At 32.3% G+C, this 21715-nt stretch overlaps 4 protein-coding genes across 5 annotated transcripts in view; 2 read left to right on the top strand and 2 right to left on the bottom strand.

The window, feature by feature from the left end:
• Positions 1–3416: 3416 nt before the first annotated feature.
• Positions 3417–6908, top strand: Idgf4 (Imaginal disc growth factor 4). 2 transcript variants are annotated; one of them, XM_029322870.2, is made up of 7 exons: positions 3418–3502; positions 3743–3872; positions 4663–4913; positions 5001–5304; positions 5421–5583; positions 5695–5736; positions 6131–6908. In XM_029322870.2, the coding sequence occupies exons 2-7, from the start codon at positions 3752–3754 to the stop codon at positions 6591–6593; spliced, it is 1344 nt and encodes a 447-aa protein (XP_029178703.1). In that variant the 5' UTR covers positions 3418–3502; positions 3743–3751; the 3' UTR covers positions 6594–6908. The 2 variants fall into 2 exon arrangements, with proteins under 2 accessions (XP_029178705.1, XP_029178703.1); XM_029322872.2 differs by lacking the exon at positions 5695–5736 and having other exon boundaries at positions 3417–3502.
• LOC114946422 (uncharacterized) lies at positions 5080–10774 on the bottom strand (the record flags this gene model as incomplete). Its single annotated transcript, XM_085489712.1, has 1 exon — positions 5080–10774. A coding segment is annotated over one exon (843 nt), but the record flags the coding sequence as incomplete, so codon positions are not given.
• The window catches only part of Stacl (SH3 and cysteine-rich domain-containing protein), a 53043-nt gene continuing 42036 nt past the window's right edge, over positions 10709–21715 (bottom strand). The window contains 4 exon segments of the mRNA XM_029323221.2: positions 10709–10936; positions 12052–12232; positions 17039–17294; positions 18256–18435. Of these exon segments, the coding sequence (XP_029179054.2) occupies positions 10790–10936; positions 12052–12232; positions 17039–17294; positions 18256–18435 (764 nt within the window). The 3' untranslated portion in view covers positions 10709–10789.
• The window catches only part of LOC114946631 (uncharacterized), a 180635-nt gene continuing 173235 nt past the window's right edge, over positions 14316–21715 (top strand). Inside the window, exons 1-2 of the mRNA XM_085489649.1 lie at positions 14316–14717; positions 15708–16526. The gene's annotated coding sequence lies outside the window, so the exon portion shown is untranslated. The remainder of the gene's footprint in view (positions 14718–15707; positions 16527–21715) is intronic.

The raw sequence follows: 21715 nt of genomic DNA, 5'->3' as shown, positions 1-21715 counted from the left end.
TGATTGATTTCTTTTAATGGAAAAAAATTTTTTAAACAAATCTCTTTGTGAACTAAATTTTAATTGAGACAACTGGACAACAAAACTTTTCTAGATTATTTAATTTTAAATAGAGTTTATATGTAATTTAGTTTTATAGAGTTTTAAAAAGATATATGATACTAAAAATGGAAAAAAGGAGGAAAATAATAAATGTGATAAATTGAACTTTTGTTATTTTTGTTAAAGAAAAATGGACTCTAGAGTGGTGAAGAATGATTAAAAAGTAGGACGTCCTAATTATTTTATAAAAATAAAACTTGGTTACTTAATAGCTTTTTTTATCATTTCGAGAATAAGGTCGTAGTTATCGGAGCACAGAATAAATAATGTATCATATTAGACGTTGTTTGTTGGCTATTCTGATTCATACAACCATTACATAAGCAATTCTAGCATCTTCCATCTCCCTATCGGTTCCTGGAACCGATATACATGTCAATATGCTAAAAGCGTTTCGCTTGTCTCTCATGTGCGCAGAAAACTATTGTCTTTGCAATTCGAAAAATAAGATATAATCGAATTTATCATGTATTTTAATGAAAAAACTGAAATATAATATTGATAATACATATTTTTTTTATTTTGAATTCTTTATATTAAATATATTTTTTTAATATTTTACTCCCCTTAAAAGAATCAAATAAGTGAGATAAGTAACAATAAATTGTACTTTTCTTTTTTAATATTTTGATTTATTATTAATAACAAATATGTCTTGTTTGTAGAAACGTGATTTATTAAAAATTTCTTATCTATTCCTGCTTAGTTTTTCTAGGTTTTTTTTAGAAAACACATTTATATTAATTAAAACCAATCTCGATATAATTATATCTCTTTATGTATTTAATGATAAATTATAGAATATCCGCTTGTAACAATTGCAAAAAATTTGCAATTTATTTCTTTGTAAATGCAAACGTTATATTTATCTTGTTTGCTATTACATATTAACTAATGTGGAAATACTTTTTTGTCATATTCCTCATCGACATCGTATCTCGTTTACTATAGTAGTATATAGAAAATATATAGGGGATTTGTTTGTGTATATGTGCTTTCACATTTCTCACACCTAAGATGTAAGAAAGATCATTTATTTACTTTAACCTTTTACCCGTGTTATCACTGCAGACCTTATTCTCGATAAACCAAAGAGCTTTTGCAGCAGAATCAAGAACGCAAACACACTCTATATTCGCTCGTGCATGCTCGTCATTTTAATCTTTTTCAACTCGATAATTCCCCTTGACTAGCAAATGTTCTGTAGTTATTCGCTTGTCCAGAGTTCGTGCTATTCAACGAATATCCAACGAATATAGAAGAAAAGAACTTGTACGAATAAAATTTTATTTTGCAACAATTCAATTAAAAAGTTTTGTTTTATCGAATCATGTGTACCTAAGAAAAGTTTCATTAATGAGACTCGAGAGATTCGTTTTTAAATTTTAAAATTAAAACATTTACGTATAATCATATTTCTATAAAATAAAAAAACTATAAAAATACAACTACTTTTATACTTTAGAATCCTAAATTTAAAAAATTAAGAAGCATTTTTATTTAAATAATTCTCATAAAAATAATATTTAATATGAATAAAAAATTTGTGTTTTATGTTATATATACGTTTGTATTCCGTTTTTCGTAAAATGATTAATGTTAGAAATAAAGTATGTTAAATATTAAGTATATTCGCGCATAATTTGAAACGAAATAAACTCCTGTTCATTTCATCTATTTATTCGGCTAATTCGTCTATTAATTCATTAATTTTTTGCAGAGAAATAATTTAGTGTGCATCCTTGCACGAAAATTGCTGATACGTGAGTTCTTCTAATCTTTCCGAAGAAGCTAGTAAGAGGATAATTGGACACGACAATTTATAGTATATTCGCACAAACAGACATACCGTGATAAGAACATCCTTTCCGAATATTGCCGAAATAATTATCAGCGATTTCATTTAAAAAATGGCAGTACTACACTGAAAAAAATTTAGTTAATTCTTATAAGTATTTATTTCAATACTGCCAAATAAATCATTTATTTGAAACTAATAATATTTATTTGATATGAAAAATATTAATTTGATATAAGAAAATCCTTTTCAAAATAAATAAATATTTATTTGTTTCAAATAAATGATTCATTTGGCAGTATTGAACTAAATATGTATTAATTTAGTCATTTTTTCAGTGTAATAACAGAATTCTCTTGAAAAATATTCTACAAGAGGTAAATTCGAGAATTTGGAAGTTTAAAAAAAATAAAATAATAAACGCGAATTAAAATGAATAAATCGAAAAATAGAAAAAATGCGATAATCGTAACGTAATTATTAATATACTGAAAAAAGTTATTAACTTGACTGAATCGTTTAACTAAATATTATTTTGTAAATTAAACATATAGAAATATTTAAATTAAATATATAATATATTAAATATAACAAAACGTGTATTTGATTTAAATACTAATATACGTGTTCATTAACAAAATAATAATTTATAGTTGAACAGTTTAGTAAAGTTAACATTTTGTTTCAATGTACCAAATATTATGTGATAAATGTTACATTTTTTTAATAAAGATTAAAAATTTATCTTTGTGAAAGAAATTTCGATATCTTATAATTCACCTATATTTTTTAGCAAAATATATTTCGAGATTTGTAATTGTTCGCAGCTGCACTAGCTTTAACATGTTCGCGTTAGCACCGCGTTAATGTTATTTGCAAATCAGAAGGCATGTGTAAATGTATGTGAGTTTTATACGCTCGAAGCGTCTCAGAATAAAATCTAGAAACCACCATGGATCGTTTATGTATGCGTCGGCAAACGATCCTTCAAGATCTACAGGAATAAAGCCTCGCTCTAAAAAATCAGAATCTTTTCGAGGACAGAGATATACAAGATGGTTTCGTAATGGATTTTTTATTTTATGAACATATATGTTCTCTTCTCGTATATTGAGATTCAGTTTTATGAATAATTTTGCTGCATTTATTCATAAGTTTTATGAATAAATTTTACGAAGAAATGCACATTCTCGAAAAGTAGAATATACATGTGTATATATATCAGATGTCAATTTTCTAGCTATCGCTTAATTTACGAAAAGTACGCGTTAATTGTTAATAATACAAATGATATTAATAACTCGATCGTTTCGTATCGGTTCATCTCTTATACTTTCTCGCAACCTTCGACCTTGAGTCGCTTACTTAGTGTGCGTGAGTTTTGACTGTCGTCTGACGAATTCTCGCGCGACGCACCTCGACTGTTGTCATATACCGTACATTTATACACATATGTACATGACCAATACGTAGTGACAAACGATCACGGGACTGACGTAATATCAGCTGGACCCCACTACTTATGTACTGAAGATCGGATTGAGGTTTATAGTTCCTGACGAAGAGCAACAACGTGCCAGTACGTTCCTTTCGTTACTGAAGGTAAGACGCAAAAGAAACACTTTTGAAATCGTCAAGTAAATAGAAGACGTTACATTTGAAAAACAGAGTCGCAATATTACTCTGTGGCTAAAATATTTCGGTTTGGTTTTGGCAAAATTATAAAAAATGAAGTGTCTTCACATTAATCATTATTAATTGACGCGTTGCACAGTAGAGTCGACTTAATATCGATCAAATTTAAGACGATTAATTAATTAATACCTCGTGTTATAATTCCAGACAACAAGGATGAAGATGTTATTCTTAGTCGCTCTCGCAGCGCTATGTATCCAGACGGTGCTCGGTGCAGATCCTCATGAGCACTCCAAGGTGGTCTGCTATTGGAATAGTACCGCCTATGAAAGACAAGGTGAGTCACTTTTTATTATTTTTTATCATTCACATTCACACGAAATTGATCAGAAAAACATTTATAATTATAACTTGTTTAGTCGCTTTTGAAAACTTCGCTATCAACCTTTTCATCAGTAAATAAACGTGAAACTTCCTTGTAACAAAAGACTTGGTAATAAGACATTATATAAGAATAGCGTGAAAATAGTGAAATTAAAATTTCTCCATTATACTATCTTAAAAATAGAAAACATAATTAAAAAAACAATTTTTATATTAATTCCAAAATATCGTTTAAGGATGAGAGATAATTTTCTGCTTTAGTGCTTTTCAAATTTTATGGTGAGAGAAAAGTGGACAAGCAAAAATATAATATTTATAAATTCAAATTTGATTAAAAATATAATAAATGTGAAGAACGTTATATTTACGCGACATTGTTATTTTAATGTTTAATTTTCAAAAATCATCTTTTTCAAATAATCACACTTTGAAATATCTCTTTGACGCGATCTCTGTTATATAATTATATACTATTATGTTCTTAACATATCTAAAACCAGTAACACATCGACATATACATCGAAGCTTCGGTTTGTATTTACTAGAGTTTTTGTCATACTTGTGCTACGATGAATGTTAAGGTCAAGCAAATGGCAATATAAATTCAACATGTATATTCCACGTGGGAAACTCAATTGAAAGATAATATACATATCTCTTTGTTTAGTATTATTTATGTAAATTATTATTATTATTTACCGAAAATTCGAAATATGCGCAAAATTGCTTCGTTTCCTTTACAGGTCCAGCAAAGTTTCAACTTGATGACGTCAGATCAGCCTTATCTCTCTGCACTCACTTGGTCTATGGATACGCTCATATCAATAGCGATTTTGAAATTGTTCCTGGCTCGCCGAATTTAGATACCGGATCGGGCTACTCTTATTACAGACTCACAACGCAGCTGAAGCGATCGTTCCCCGATTTAAAGATCTATCTTAGTGTCGGAGGAAACTCCGATCCTTATGACGACGAACACAAGTACCTTGTATTAGTGAGTACAATTTTATTAAAATAATCAAATAAAATTGTGATAAAAATAAATCAAATAATTTAAAAAATTTGCCTGGAATTTTGACAGACGGAGACTTCGGAAGGCAGAACGAAATTCATCAATTCTGTGAATCGTTTGTTGAACGACTACGATTTTGATGGAATCGATCTGGCGTGGCAGTTCCCACCAGTTAAGCCCAAGAAGCAGCGCGGTACTCTAGGTTCTCTTTGGCACGGTCTCAAGAAGAAATTGGGTTATGGAAAATTCCAGGATACCAAGGAACAGGAACATCGTGATGGCTTCACTATCCTAGTCCGTGACCTCAAGACGCAACTTAGGCCAAGATTCAAGGCTCTGACAGTCACGGTGTTGCCCCATGTTAACGCTAGCGGTTAGTACATCTTGCAATGTACACAAATCTAATAACATTAAAATAATATAATTAATAATAGAGTTAACATTATCACGAGATATTTATTCGTATAATTATATGTTTCTTTTTGACAGTCTATTACGATGTCAGATTGTTAGCGCCCAACATCGAAGCCGTGAATCTTTTCGCTTTGGATCAAAGGACACCGGAACGCAGCGCGAAAGAGGCTGATTACCCGGCACCGATTTATGGCAGTTACGGACGCGTAGTAGATGACAATGTCGACAGCGCGACAAGGTAAACCTGTTTCCCTCATAACGCATCCATTGTTTACACGTCCCCAAAGTATTTTTCGCTATATATATATATATATATTTTAACATGTGTAATACAATCAATTTATAACAGTTACGGACATGTGGGACATGACAATATTGATGCTGCGACAAGGTAAACCTAGCTACCTTTTTCCCACGTTATTTTATACAAAGCACAGCGTGTATTAAAAAAAAATTACAAGCCTCATTTCTTAATTTGATTAGATTTTTAAATATTGATCCATTTTCTCGTGAAATTTGAAATTCTACTTTCTTTCTCATATAATACATAATTCATAAATGACTTTGTCATAATGCATAATTTATTTTATTTATTAATTACTGCTTCTAATTATTGACTACACATTAGCATACATTAATAACAATGAAAATATCTGAAATCGATTACAAATTCAGATTTCTTTCTACTTACTCTCTCTTTTTGTTTATTCAATACGGAAATGTTCCGTACACACATTGTTTTCTTAATAATCCAATCCAATAAAAAATAATCTGTAACTCTACAGATACTGGTTGGAGAACGGCACCCCTGGCAGCAAAATTGTCGTCGGCATCCCCACATTCGCTCGCACGTGGAAATTGACGGCCGATAGCCAGATTTCCGGCGTGCCGCCTATCGTGACCGATGGTCCGGGTGCTCCTGGACCCCATACCAACGAACCAGGACTGCTCTCATACGCTGAAGTATGTGCCAAGCTAACCGAACACGCGGCAGGACGACTTCGACGTGTCAGCGATCCATCCAAGAAGTACGGTAGCTACGCTTATCAGTCTTACAATCCTGATACTGGAGCAGAAGGACTCTGGGCTGGCTACGAGGATCCGGACACTGCCGGCCACAAGGCCACCTTCGTGAAATCCAAGGGACTCGGTGGTGTAGCGATCGTGGATCTGTCCCTGGATGATTTCCGAGGTGTTTGCACCGGCGACAAGTATCCCATCATCAAAGGAGCTAAATATAAATTGTAGAATGTCGAACAAGAACCCGACATTCGGCTGACAATCGAAACAGATGTTGAAATTTTAATGCATTGAATGAAAAGTATTCAATTATTACTTATATTGGCTGAAAAGATTTTTTTGTTCCTCTTGAAATGATTCTTGTCGCTGTTTGTTAACAGCGACAACAAGTTATATTTGTATACATTGTCCGACGAGTAAACTATCGAGATTTTTTAATGAGAAAGAAACTTTTTAACGAGAGAATTTTAACGAGAATTGTAATACCGCTGTTCTATATACATTATCTGCGACGATAATAAAAATGGGGACGCTTTCCTATTATTCAAATAGGTTCATTTAAGTCCAGTCATTTCTTCATCCCTAATTATTTTCGAGAGATATAAGCATGTATTTTCGAAATATAAGTAAAACACAAGTAAAACTTCAATTTATGTAATTATCATTTGTGAAGAGCTCTTATTTGTAAAGTTGCGTTATTTACAGAATTAAATAAAAGTTTTCTCAAATTATTTTCTGATTTTAAGAAGATTTTATAAAACGAATCTTACAGATTTATTTTAGGAGTTAAAAAAAATTTGTATGTAGGTATATTATTTTGAAAAAAAAAAGAAAAAAAGAGGAGAACTACATGTATCAAGGTATTCACATACACACGATACATATATGCATATATATTTATATAGATAATATATTTTCGTGCAGTCTATTTTTCCGGCCAAACGATACATTTGCACAAGGTGTATAGCAAAGGTTCTTTTGTAAATAGACTAGACTCATTAACATATCCAACACATTGAGGATTACATCACACACCTTATACAGTTAATTCGCAACAACATTCTCACGCCGATCGCGAATCAAACTTTCTCTCCCATTGGCGAAGTTAAAATGAAAAAAAAAAGAAAAAGAAATACGCATACACAGTGTATGATTCATTAACGTGATAAATTAACGTTCTTTGTCACATGTTATTCAATGCCATCGATCGTCATCTCGATCTTGTGCTAAATCGGTCTCACTTAAACTCACAATAAACAATACTTTTATAAAATACTAGGAGTTATAGCTGAAACAGCTTTACGTCTCTATGCTAGAGTTAATAATCTGACAGAGATATCGAAAGTATAAGGACACTCGTGAGAATACAAGAATACAATATAACATATATGTAATAAAATCAATATATTTCCCTCTCCATCTAGTCCCGTTTGCATTAATCTAGATCTACGATTATCTTGATTCGCAGATGTTAAGACCGACAAAATCCACCCAAACTCGTACGCGATTCATCGGCAAAAAATAGTGCGTTGTTTTGCAAATTTGTATGAATAGATTCGATGAAAATTAGCAACACACCGTACTCGTTTTTATATTAATCGTACGATTTTAACGTGCGACGAACTCGTACAAATCGATCTCTTCTTCTTTCCCATGTGACGTACACATTCGCGGACAGAGGATCGCATTATATATTTATATGCATGTGGGTTTATCTACCATATACAACGAAGGAGGAGATGCATCTCGAATCACAGGAAATTACGTCGAATCACGCATTTCTTCGCTCGTTGTATATTTAATACTGGAACGTTCATTCAAATGCTTAGATTTTTGTTATAGGCATTAATTAATCGGCTGTCGCGACGCTATATATGTATATATATATATGTATGGCACTTGGATTACGCGTGTACATCCGTTGTAGGTAGATACTCGCTGCTCTTCTCTGGATAACTGCTGTTAAAGAGACAACTCGAAGAGCTAAGCGAACGAAGGAGATATATTACATTCTCACAAAATTCTCTACTAATTCTAATTAAACGTAAAGTGTCACATCTGCTCCAGTACATACTATCGTATACGCTATTGATTTAATAATACGATATTAGCTAAAGTTAGTTCACAAATGGATGATCCGTGCGCGTTATTGGATTACAGGGATGTGATAAATTGATTAAACTAACGATGAACTAACCGATGAACTTCAAAATGAACGATAAGTTGGCGAAAGAAATTTTTAGATAATCTTGAAAATAAATTATAAGAGATACATTCTAATATTTGTAATTTTATTTTCCTCCAAACTATCGCAAGATATCACAAATGTGATATACATCCTTCATCCAGCTATCCCTCTGATCACGAACGGACGATTCGCAAAAGCCGTTGTTAATAATTTTCACGCCCGACGAAGAATAATATAAGTGTGTGTATATGTGTGTGTGTGTGTTCACTTTAGTTTCTCGATATAAAAAATAATTCGGAGAAAGGTGCAAAACTTGGAAGGAGCTCGCGATTTAGCATCCGCGATGATCCCAGGCAGTTTAGTGGAATGAAAAAATTGGCTCTTTTATATACTTTCTCCTTTCTCTAACATAGTATATATATTTTGGTTCGCTTTTTACGCAGATTCGAATGATGAATTTGCTCTCTGCGCGAATATATATATATATATTTTTTTGCATAAAGTGCATTCGACTTAAACGAAACCACGATGCGGTACTCTTCACACCGAAATGCAACACGGTAATATAATAAACAACAGTCATTAAACATCGCTATAATCTTTTTCATTTTTTTTTTAATGGATCGTTACGTTGATCATTTCGTTCTATAAAAGTAAAAACGTCAGATCAAAGCAATAAGGTGGAAATATTGCGTTTCGAGATGTAGGAATAGCAGATCAGATACGCAACTAGAAGATGATCCCTATCTAAATCGAGAGGAAGGCTGGGAAGAACAAAATGAAAACGGTCTCTGTTTCTAAAAAGTGCTCTACGCGTTATCGAGGTCGACAGTTATTGAAAAATTCATGACATAAATTTTTCAAAATAATTGTTTTTCTCGTTATTAACTCAATTGTAAAGATAATATGAAAATCATTAACAAATATGTATATAAATTATAAAAATAAAGAGATCGATAAATCTCTAGATTATGCATATTATCAATAAAAAATAAAAAATTATTATCATAAATGCTGTTATAAAAATAATTTACTGTATACAAATTTAAATAATTTGAATATGAAAAAAATAAAAAGCATTTTTTAAAAAATAACTCTGATATAAAGATAAAATATTACAATACAAAAATGTTTTCTCCCACACTACTTCATTTTTTTCATATTCTGCAAAATAAAATTTAAATAAATGATAGAATATAAAACTTACCAAAAAATTATTATTGAATGGCAGAAGTAATACAAGTTGACTCGAAGCCTCGATTTTCGCGGAAAGCGGGGTTCCAAATACGAGCGTATCAGAGTCCTACGGTGTTTCCTAAGAAGTCGGTTACACGCTTTTTCTTCTTCTGCTTCTTTTTTCTTCATTTTACCCTAATCTCTACATGACGGAACATCGTTTGACGTTGTACCTATTATCTTGGTCCACATTGTTGATGCTGAGTACCTTGAGGAGCCTTTCGGTATCTTTGAAACTGTGTCTGCCGTGTTGCTGCTGTTGTTTCATCAACATCATCGTCGCCGTCGCCGTCGTCGCCTTTTTCTTTTTCTTCTTTTTCTTTTTCCGTTTGGTTTGCGGCAACGTCAGCTCTAACATCTGCTCGAGTCGCAGACGAATAGGCCAACCGGCACTTCCGTCCTCGACATTTCCGCCCCGATGATAGGCGTAACTCGTCGACGCGTTAGGCTCCTGACGATCACGGCGATCCTGCCACCACCAGGGGTTCTTGCACGATTTCGTCTGCTGGTCCCGCTGCGGATCCTGATAAGGATCTTCCTCGGCCATCGGCCGTCTAGGTTGTACAAAGGAATCATGAACGCGAACCGGTCGCGCCAACGACGACCTCTTCTTCACCGGCGTTAGATGACCGGATTGATGTCTCACCATGGACTTTGCCAGATTATCTCTGGTGCTTTGAATTTTTCTCATATCATCGGGCGGAGATGTCGGTACGTCGGAATACAACGACAGATTCGAGATGGGTAGATGATGACTGCTGCGAATCCGGGCGACAGCGCCGTTGTCGTTATTGTTATTGTAGGTGTTGTTGCTGCCATTGTTGTCGATCGCGTGACGACACTGCTCCGCGCACTGCAGACAATCGTAATACTTCTCGGCGACGTGACGGCGAGATGCTGAGAAACGATCTCGCAGATCAGAGCATCGACGACGTTCACTGCTCGTCGCAATCGCGCTACCACTATTACGCGTGCCCTGATGAAAATGGTAAGGCTGCTGTCACACCTCTTGCAGATACTTGAGGGGACAGCGGATGTCCTTGTAAAGCACGTCGCCCTCTTTGCCTGTGTGATCGGCGGAACGTACGTCTGCTGCGCATCTCACCATCGCCACCCCGTCCATCTCCTCGCCTACTTGGATCACAATCTATGTGATAAAACAAAAGAATTAATATTTTTCATAAATATTGAAGATTTAAAAATAAAGAAACACTTGAATCACAATTTATATTTGATGCACAGTTGAAAAATTTATGTTAAATTTAACAGATATCTTATGTTTCAACGGTCCACAGAAATTTTTGTGTTAATTTAACATAATATGGATATGCTAATGTTAAATGAAGACGCATAAATACTGTGTTAATATTTTAACCAAATAAATACAAAATTTCAAATAATTTCAAATAAATTTTGTATAAAATTAACATAGTTTGAATGTAACAATTTACTAAAAAGATGTTAATTCTAGGTTTTATCATTCCCACTTATATTATAAAATGAAAAATCAACATTTTTTTCTGTAAATTTTAACAGAAATCTTGTCACTAAGAAAATAACAGAATATATTTATTGTGTAAAATTAAAAATAGATGCATATATTGTTACTTTTACTTTTTTTCAGTTGTTTTAATAATTTAACATTTAAGTTCAATTAACACAATAGCAATATGTTAAATTAACACATAAATGTGTTAAATATTTAATACAAAAATTTTAACGGGGATTGTTTTTAACAAGAAAACAAATTTTCCTACTGTGTGTAATACAAAACCAGAAAAGTTTCAAATTTTTATAAATTATATTAGAGAGTTAGAAATAAGAAGAAACAAAGATATGTGAATATATATATATATATATATATATATATATATAAATTTAATAAATTGTACTTTGCATAAAAAATTAATTAAACAAATATATATTAAGTAGTTAATGACTGATATACATATATAATTTTAAAAAATTGACTAAATTGTTTTAAAACTGATGTTTATTTATATGTGCAATTAAAGTTTATCTAATATCAAAATAATTCAATAAATTTTGATAAAATCTTTAAATTTTTAATCATTTTTTAAAACTTGCATATTAATATTATTGATGTGAATAAAAGCAAAAGAAAAAGAGAACAAGAGACAATGTGAGTATAAAAACGGATGTTGGTACATTAATAATTTTTAATCGCACATAAAAATAAAACTAAATTTTAGTGCACACAAAATTTACATAGTTAAAGTTTTTTAAAGATTATAAATATACCTGATCTCGCAGCAGAGTTGTCTCAGCCAGCTGCAGATTACGTGTGACTTGAAGAGTCCTTTGACCGGATTCGACTCTCAAAACATACGCACTTGGAAAATAACCGACACGTCCGCCGAGACATTTACCCTTCCACCAATCTTTCTCCGATTTATCAATCACGGTAATTTTGTAACCGGCCCTATAAATATCAAAATACATTATCAATCATAAAGTTTTCTTCAATCAATTATTTACCATATATATGTATTTATACACTATGCAAATATGAAGTATATTATGCCCGGTTTACAATGAACTGTTAGCCATAAATCGGAAGTAAATCGACCAATGACAATGATTATTTTTAAAATAATCAACTGTGATTGGTCGATGTACTTGTGACTTTTCATTGTAGACAGAGCTTAATAGAGACCTTCCCGAAATGATCGCCCGTCACTTTAATTCGACACTCCCAATACTTATATTAACACGTAAAATGTGTCTTTTTCTGCAAATATTAATTTCTGCGAAATTAGAACGATAAAACAATCGTAATCCACATCGAAAAAGACAAAAGTACGCACCGAAACGGTCGAATATGTGCCTCACTTTTTCATGGCGCCCTCACCCTCGTTCAAGCCGGAGTTTTTTCCAGGAATAAAAGTAAAAAGAATAAATATTCTTCGTAATATACGCGTATCACCATAATGCAACGACGATTGTATCGAGATTTCATTAATATCGCGAAGACTTTTGAAGAAAAACGATGTCAAAATGACGGAAAGTTCCGACCGCAACGCGCGAACAAAACGGACTGCTTCGACGTCTGGCCTTGACTGGCTGATTTGACAGAACTAACCTTCCCCCACCCTACTCTCGCGTCGCGGCCAGCTCGCTCGAGTCCGAGAATTCCTGGAAAAACTCCCGGTTACTATAAACACAACAACGCGCACTTGCGAATTTGAGCTTCAACATTTTTATCGTGAAAATATCAGAGCATTTTGGACGAAAGAATTATAAGTAAATAAACTGAAGTACACTGCGATAATATATTTGCTATATTATATTGCAATAATGATACGCGACTAACTTCAAAGTGCCGCTGCTTTCGGCGAGGCGCGATATTTTAAATTGATTAATTCAGAATGTATTGCGCGTGAATAATTAAAATAAGCAGTAAAATATATATATATTATGCATACATAAAATCAATAACAGTATCGAGATGAAATAGTATTAAATATACAATATTAATTAAGTTATTATGTAATTATTTATTAACAATTAAGAAATGCAGAAATGTATTTATACAAAAAGAACGCGCGTGAGAAATCACTTAGATTGTTAAATTAATTTATTTTACTTGGTAACTTAAAAAAAGAAAATAATCTAAACAAGATAATTCTTCTTTACAGAAATCGTCTTTTTATTATAAAAAATATTACTTTTCTATATTTTTGTATCTTTCTCTAATTTATTAATACGACATACATATATATGTCGTTAAATAATAACTTATTCTTTCAAAAATTGTAATGACTTGCGATAATTTATTGTTTAATATTTCTTATGCTGTCGTTTCTTTCATTTTTTAGAATTTTATTAATTAGAGACGTTAATTAATTTTTTCATAATTTTATGATTGTTTATTAGATACAACTTTTGCGTATGTTTTTCAATATCTTTTATGAAATATAAATTATGTAAATTTCTCAAACTGTCAATTTATTACATTTATTGATGCATTCTTCTTTTATTTTAATTACTATTATGTTAAAAAAAAAATTGAAATTTCTATTTTCATTGAACTTATACAAATAAACATATTGTTGCACAGAAAACGAGAGAAATATATTTGTGAATTTAAACAAAAATTATATATTTTATTTTAATATTTCTTTATCCTGTAGTTAACCTATTGATATCTTTATATTATTATCATTTATGTTACATATTTCGTTCTAATCTGATTAAAATATCCCGCCACTCTGACGTAAGCAGCGTCACTATGAAGTCGGTTGAATATGCTATATTATACCATATTGCATATTACTGTATATATTTACTATATTACGTTTCGAATAATTTTATTCAGTTATATCATAAATAAGAATATTTCAAAATCTTCGCGATAAAACCATTTGAAAAGTGAAAGCATCGATAGTGGCCGTATTTGCGGAGAAATGTTCTCTTTTCGGAAAAAAAAACTCGAGCTCGAACGCTCGAAGTTCGGAGAAGCAGGAGTGGGGAGAGAACACTCGCCACTTTCCTCGTGTCCTTGAACGACCCAAGTCGGGCCCCGGCCGTGAAGCGCGATTCTCGCGTCGTTTAATCGTCAAAAATAATATTTCGCGCGCGTACAAGTGTCGGAGGTGTCGAATTAAGTGACGAGCGATCGTCTCGGGATGTTAATTAGCCTATAAACGCGCATAATATATCATCCATTATCGAGTCTTTGTCGTTCGTTGATCCGCGAATTTCGTGCGACAAAGATGGCGATACTTCGAAATCGACATCACAAATATTTAGAAATCTGCGCGTAAAACCATTTGAAATCTCAAGAAAATATAATCGAGTCGCCGTGTTTACAGAAAAATATTCCCTTATCGCATTTCCTGGAGAAAACTCGGGAGACGCTCGTCTAAGGAGAGGAAAAAGGACATACGCCAGACATTTTTACTAATGTAAGCATTTGTGTCTATATAATATTCGCATTGTCGATCACGATTCTTTTTCGCGTCGTTTTATAGAAAAAAAAATATTTTTCGCGCATATATACAACCCAGACAGCATCAAGTCCAAAATTGGCGTATAAGATATATCTTTAAGAAATCTTATAATATTCAAGACACCTTGAAGATATCTTAAAGAAATTTTTTACGCCAATTTTGGACTTGGTGTTGTCTGGGAAGTATCAAATCAAGTGATGGGATATTATTTATTATTAGTTTACAACGAACAATTTTCGAGAGCGCCCTCTCGATTTAACAATCGATAAAAAAATCGATTTAATCTCGCGTCGAGTTTCCAGTCTTCGTTCGACCGCGAATTTCGTGCGCGATAAAAATATTTTAAAGTTGGTAGCGCTGTTATAATATTTCGTTATATTTGAAACGGTTTTACTTTGTCAAGAATATTGAGAAATTTTCGCGACAATAATTAAAATCTCAAAACAATCGCCGTCGCGACGATACGCGGATTACGAAAAGATGATTTTGATTGTTTTGATCTTCCTAAAAAGCGCGGGCTCGAGCGAGACGCCATCGCGCGGTGGAGGTGGGAGAGAAAATTTGACTTGACAGTTCCGCCTCGTCCGTCCGTCTACTCGCATCGATCGCGGATCGCTCGCGTCATTTATCCGCGAAAAAGAATATTTCGCGCGCGTACAAGTGTCAGGAGTGTCGAATTAAGTGACGGGCGATCATCTCGAGATGTTAATTAGTCTGCAAATGCGCATGTCATCTCGCATCGAGTCTTCGTTCGTTCATTAATCCGCGAATTTCGTGCGCGACAAAGATGGTGGTATTTTGAAGTTGGCTGCGCGTCGCTTTCTTGCTATTATTTCGTTTCATTTCAAATATTCGGATATATTTTCGCGATGATAAATCTCGAAGTAATCGCCGCTGCTATACGCGTATATAGTACACGAAAAATATATTTTCATCGCTTTCCAGGTAAAGATGCGGGCTCGAGCGAGGATGAGGACGAAGAGGACATTCGCCGAGTCCTTCCATCTATTCGCATCGATCGCGATCGTTTTTTCTCGAAAAAGAATATTTCGCGCGCGTACAAATGCCGGGAGTGTCGAATTAAGTGACGGGCGATCGTCTCGGAGTGTTAATTAGTCTCTAAATGAGCACGATTTCGCGATCGATGTCTCGACGACGAGATTCATCCCCCTAACCTATATTTTGTTCTTTAATTATTAATTTGCATATTTCGCGATATTTGCTCGTTCGGCGAGTTTCAAGCAGACATCGAAGGATATCATCGCGTGATAATACATCGATCGGTAAATATAATTATTGAAATACAATTGACGACCGCCATTTTGTTAAGCGGCGTGAATTTTTGGAATTGTTTATCGGTCTGAAGTATAGAGGGTGCCAGGAACATGTAAGCCAGAAGTGTCGCGTAAATCGAGTTATCACAGTATTTCGGGTTATGTACTTCTTCGAATTTTACGTAGTTTCCGGGAGTGCCGATGATTTAAATACACGCCGTGTATTTTATAATATTTGTCGGTCTGGCAAAAATGTGTGAAATAAAAAAAGTGCGCGAGTGTATCGGGAGTGTCGCATGAAAAATATAACGGGCGATCGTTAAAAATAATAAAAATAATGTTAGCGATGGTTATCCATTTGTTTGACCACTTGAAGCAAAAAAGGAGTAAGAAGGAATAAACAAGCGGAAAGGAGTGGAAAAAGAAAGGAGCAGAAAATAACACAACATTGCAGTGGTGTATTATATTACGGAGCAACATTAGCTGAAATGTAAGTTCATTTTTTCACGATATTGGTTGTCGTAGCAATAAATATAATTGTGTTCTGTTAGGAATAATTATGAACACTTTTTAAAAATAATTTTAAAAATGCTTCAAATATTATTATTTCATGTGTCTTTTACGAAAATAATAGTTTACAACATTTTACAGGCAATAAAAATTACAATTATTATTATTATTAAATTGAAATTAAAATAGAAGTAGTATTAGAATATACGTATTTATAATATCTTTGAAATTTTTTAATTATTTAAATATCTATTATTTTTGTCTTTTTAAATTCATTAAAATTTATTTAAATAAAATTGCATTAAATAAAGTAAAAAATTTTAAGAAAAAATAAAGACACGCACATTATTTAGAGTGCCTTCAATGATTTTTAATTTCAGATCAAAAGTGTTCATAATTTATTATTATAAAGGCGATTGATTTATGCAAGCAAAAAAGAAGAGTCCGTTTTTGCGCTTGACGCAAAGTATAACAATTGAATTATTTACTCACTTGAGATCCAGCTCATCCGGTTGTCGCGCCTCGAAATTGTATAGCACGACATAGAGATTGTTTGGCGGTAGGACACGTTTACCACCGGGTGGATTTAGGTGATTTTGATTGTTCGTGTGCGGTGACGGACACGGTGACGTACTCGCCGACGAGTACGACTTTTCGTTCTCATCCGGCAACTCCATGCTCGACATCCGGATGGCACTTCTCGCCCCGTGTTTGTGCGCGCCGTGTGTTTGGCCCGGACTGCAGGGCGCTATAAAAGACGCATTATAAATGTAAAAGACATATTTATGCGAAATCTGCGCGGTCCCAATATTCAGTCATAGGTCGCTACACGTGAAATGGCCGTATTTGGACATTTTTCCCTATACATTTAATTAATAATTGATAATACGTTCTCTAAATCCTTTTCGGAATAAGTTAAATTCTTTTCGGAATTATTAAAGGGAAAAAGACGGTTTCAAATATTTTCTTCATATCTACATGGAAAAAAATTGTTAACTTGACTAAACTGTTCAACTAAATTACTATTTTGTTAATTGAATATACACATAAGTACCTATTTAAGTTAAAGACATTAATTTAAATACTTATACACATATATTTAATTAACAAAATAGTAATTTAGTTGAATTAAATCGTTCAACTTAATTATTATTGTGTTTGATACATATGTTTTGCTAGATTTAAAATCTTGTATTTAATTTAAATATTTCTATATACATTCAATTAACAAAATAGTATTTAATTGAACGATTTAATCAAGTTAACAATTTCTTTTCAGTTTAAGATGTTTAATTACACATACTGAAATTTATTATTTTGATATTAAAATATATGACTATTCTTTTACCAGATTTATATTACGCTAGTTAGGTGTCTGCTTATTAATTTATAAATTATGAAACAAGATTGTATTTTATAATGATCTTGAATTTTAAGAATCCCGTTGTGCGTGTAACTTAAAAATCCAATTTGGAAAATATAAAACACTGTTTTACAGAGAAATTGTATCTCGGAATAATCGAGTATCAAGTAACACTTATTTATTATTTTACAATCGAGATTTGAAAGAAATTTTAAACTAAAGGACACTCTGAAATGCTAAATACTCTCTTAAGTACAGTCTTGCAATTAGAGGGCTTTGCAAATTGACCATTTTACATGCATCTATTTAACATTTATTGCACGTGTGAAAACTGCGGTTTACTCACATAGCCTGTTGATACTACCACTGTCAGAATGTCGGGGTGGGGTTGTCTCTCTTGCACCAGTACTAGAGTAGTAATCTCGTGGACGATGCCGGACGTGCGTAGTCCCTTCCGGTGAGTCCAAACTGAGGCTCTTCATCCTCAGATTTAGCCTCTCGCGTCTACGTTGCGGACTATGCGGTGCTTTTTCGTAATAATCGGTTAGAAATTTTTAGCCATGAAAAATAGGAGAGTCGACTTCAACGCTGACATCGAATAATTATGAAATTTAATCATGAAACATAATAAATATGGTGATTTTAAAAAATGTGTAAAAATATAAAATATTTCGGCATGCTTTTTACAATTGAAAATTTAAGATTGTAGTTTTTTTTTCCAAAGTACAAAATTAGATGAGAGCTTTTTGTTTAACGAAATATATCGAGATGTCAGTCATACACAATCCCGTTTCAAATAAAAGCAAATAAAAATTAATGTGTCTCGTAAATTAGTAAAGTAAAATATTCAGTATTTATTTTTGATCTCTTTTCTTTGTACATAATTTTTTTAAATATAATTTTTAGTTACTTAATTTATATTGTAATTAGTAATGTAAATCTTTATTTAATTTTGATCTCTTTTTATGTACAGAATTTTTTAAATATAATTTCTAGTTATTTAATTTAGAGTTGTGTGTGAAAGAAAACAAAAATAAAGCAATAATGGAGGTTAATTAAGCTTATGCAATTAGTTGAGCGATTTATGATTTACTAAAAAATTTTATCAAAATAAAATTCTATTCACTAAAATAAAAATAAAATTCCACAAATTGTGATATATCTATCTGTAAAAAAGTGTATGAAATCGATGTCAGCGTCGAGTATATTGAAGTCGGCTACACCAATAAGCGGAACAATATCTATTATTTACACATACATGAATTATTCAATGTAATTTATATACACTGACAATGAGAAAAAAAGCGCACAAACAGCATAATTACAACGGGACACGACTCGCGTAAAAAATATGAAAAGTTTTGTAATTATATTGCGGAAAAAATATATTTATTTACATATTTACATATTTTCATCGAAAAAAAAAAATATTAGATACATTTCCAATGTGTGTGCATGTGTGTGTATGTAGGAAAACAATAGCTGGATAATAAGCTACGTGATTTGCATTACTTTAAATCATATATCAGATATTTTTGCAATCTTCTTCTTCTAATCACACAGGTGTCTGACAGTACTGTTTTGTATTGTGCGATAATAAACTTATAACAAATAAAACTTTGATACGAGGTGCGAAAAAAAATTTAATTGATAGGTTCTCTGTAACGATAAAAATGAACATTTTTCACAACAAGTTTAGGCTACTATCGATACAAAGGCGTTTCGCCAAGTTTATTGTTAAATAGAAATGGTTACTTTTGTCGCTCTTTATTGTCCATAAAAGTGTGTCGCTAGAATTTTATAGCTCGTTTTATTTTATTATAAGAAATTGTGTATATGTTTGTTCGTTCTAAGATTATTTTCGAATTGCACGCTTCGCAACAAGAAATAAACGAAAGAAAAAACACGATAAACGACTCAACAGTGGCGTGTACAAAGCTGAAATGAATGAAACAAATCCTGTTCGCGTTGCAACAATAAAGAGACAAACCGATAAAATAGCCTCGTTCGCTATCACAAAAAGGCGTAAAATCGATAGTGGCCGTGTTATATTGATCTAAATCAATGACAAAGCGTAAATTGTGTTCCGCTGGTCGTATTTACATACTACGTGCAACGAACCACAAAGTGCAATCGTTTTTCCCCTCGCTTGAGCAATAAAATTGCACGATTTGATACTTGTTAAAATCATACTAACTTGGAATCCATCTCTGAAAAATATTTAGTGAAAAATAAAAAAAAATTCTGCTTCCTTTTTAATTTATTTTTCAAGCTATACAAATATTTTCCAGAATTCATAAATTATTTACGTCAAAGAAAAAAAGAAAATAAAATTTCTCAAATTATATCTGTATGTTTTTCTAACTAATTATAATAAATAATTATTAAAATAAATGATAATTAAAATGATAATATTTGGAAATAAAAAATTCAATAAACATTTTTAATTTTGATATTTCATTGAATAAGTAAATTTTTTATCTGTGTAAAATTTGCATTTTGTGCATTTTCGAATTTTCGGTAGACTCAGTTACGTGCCAAACTAAAATTTTTATTCGAGTTATATTTGATGGTATATCATATATCGAAATATTAGAAACAAGACCTTCTTGAAATGGTGTTAGTTGTTCGATGAATAAACAATCCTAAGCGCGATGGAACGTTGCAAATGTCTGCAATGTCGAAAATGAAGGATAACAATATAAGTATGTAAACAATTCGAACACATTAAATTCCGTGACGTTACAGGCGAATTTCGATTCAAAAACCGAAAGCGTATACTTGCATCTTTGTCCTCTGTTCTCGCGCGATCCTGTATATATATGATCCTATACACAATTTAGTGCATTCGTTTAATCCAGGTATATTTCCACCGTATATGTCTTCTTCTCCTCCTCTTCGCGCGGTTAGCTAACTACCTCCGGGGAAAATAAATTTTTAATAATCGTGGTACGGCCCGTATTCGATCGATTCACGTGGGAAGCGGTTTTTTTCTCTCGTCGTTCATATATAAAATATAGTCGACCTCTATATATTCAGTTCAGATCGATATATATTTGACGAAGAATCGATGTTCAATTTACTCGTTTGCGCATCCGGCTAATATTCGTCTAATATTTGTTTTCGCGACCATATCCATTAGTGTCCATTAATCAGCGAGTGCGAAATAGATCTTTCCTCGAGCGTATCGCGAAACAAATATATAGTCAAATTGTATAATAGAAAGTAAGATATTGTATGCGATACGTATTTAATAAATATTAGATGCTCCTCGAATATCGTTAAATATTTATAGCATCCAAAATTGTTTTATTATTATCATTTTTTATTATATGCAGTTTCATATGAAGATATAATTATTACGAATATAAATGAGGATATAATGAAGAAAGATATAATATAATATAAAATAAATAAATATTATAATAAATAAATATTTTTGTTATTAATATAATATAAAATAAATTATATTCTCATTCTGTAAATTTAAATATTTATTTTCTCGTAAAATAATAAATAACGACTGTTAAAACGAACGTCGAAAAATTCGAGCATTGTCAGAGTACTATTCAAATCATGTGCGATAGATGTCCAGGAATATCTATCAAATAAATATATATTTGTATCGTATAGAGTGTATCGGAGTGTATAGAGATCGGAAAATCGGGAACGGATCGCGCAAACAAATATATAAATAAAATGACAATATTCGGGCGGAAAAGGAAACGACGAAACCGGCGACGTCGCGTTCGAGAAAAGATCTGTCGCAGTATTTGTGGATATTTCTGATGCACTTGCTGCATTTG

Source organism: Nylanderia fulva, unplaced genomic scaffold (genome assembly GCF_048542155.1).
Source record: "Nylanderia fulva isolate GAGA-0341 unplaced genomic scaffold, ASM4854215v1 Scaffold9, whole genome shotgun sequence".
NCBI classification, from domain to species: domain Eukaryota; kingdom Metazoa; phylum Arthropoda; class Insecta; order Hymenoptera; family Formicidae; genus Nylanderia; species Nylanderia fulva.
This window is presented reverse-complemented; position numbering and strand designations above follow the sequence as displayed.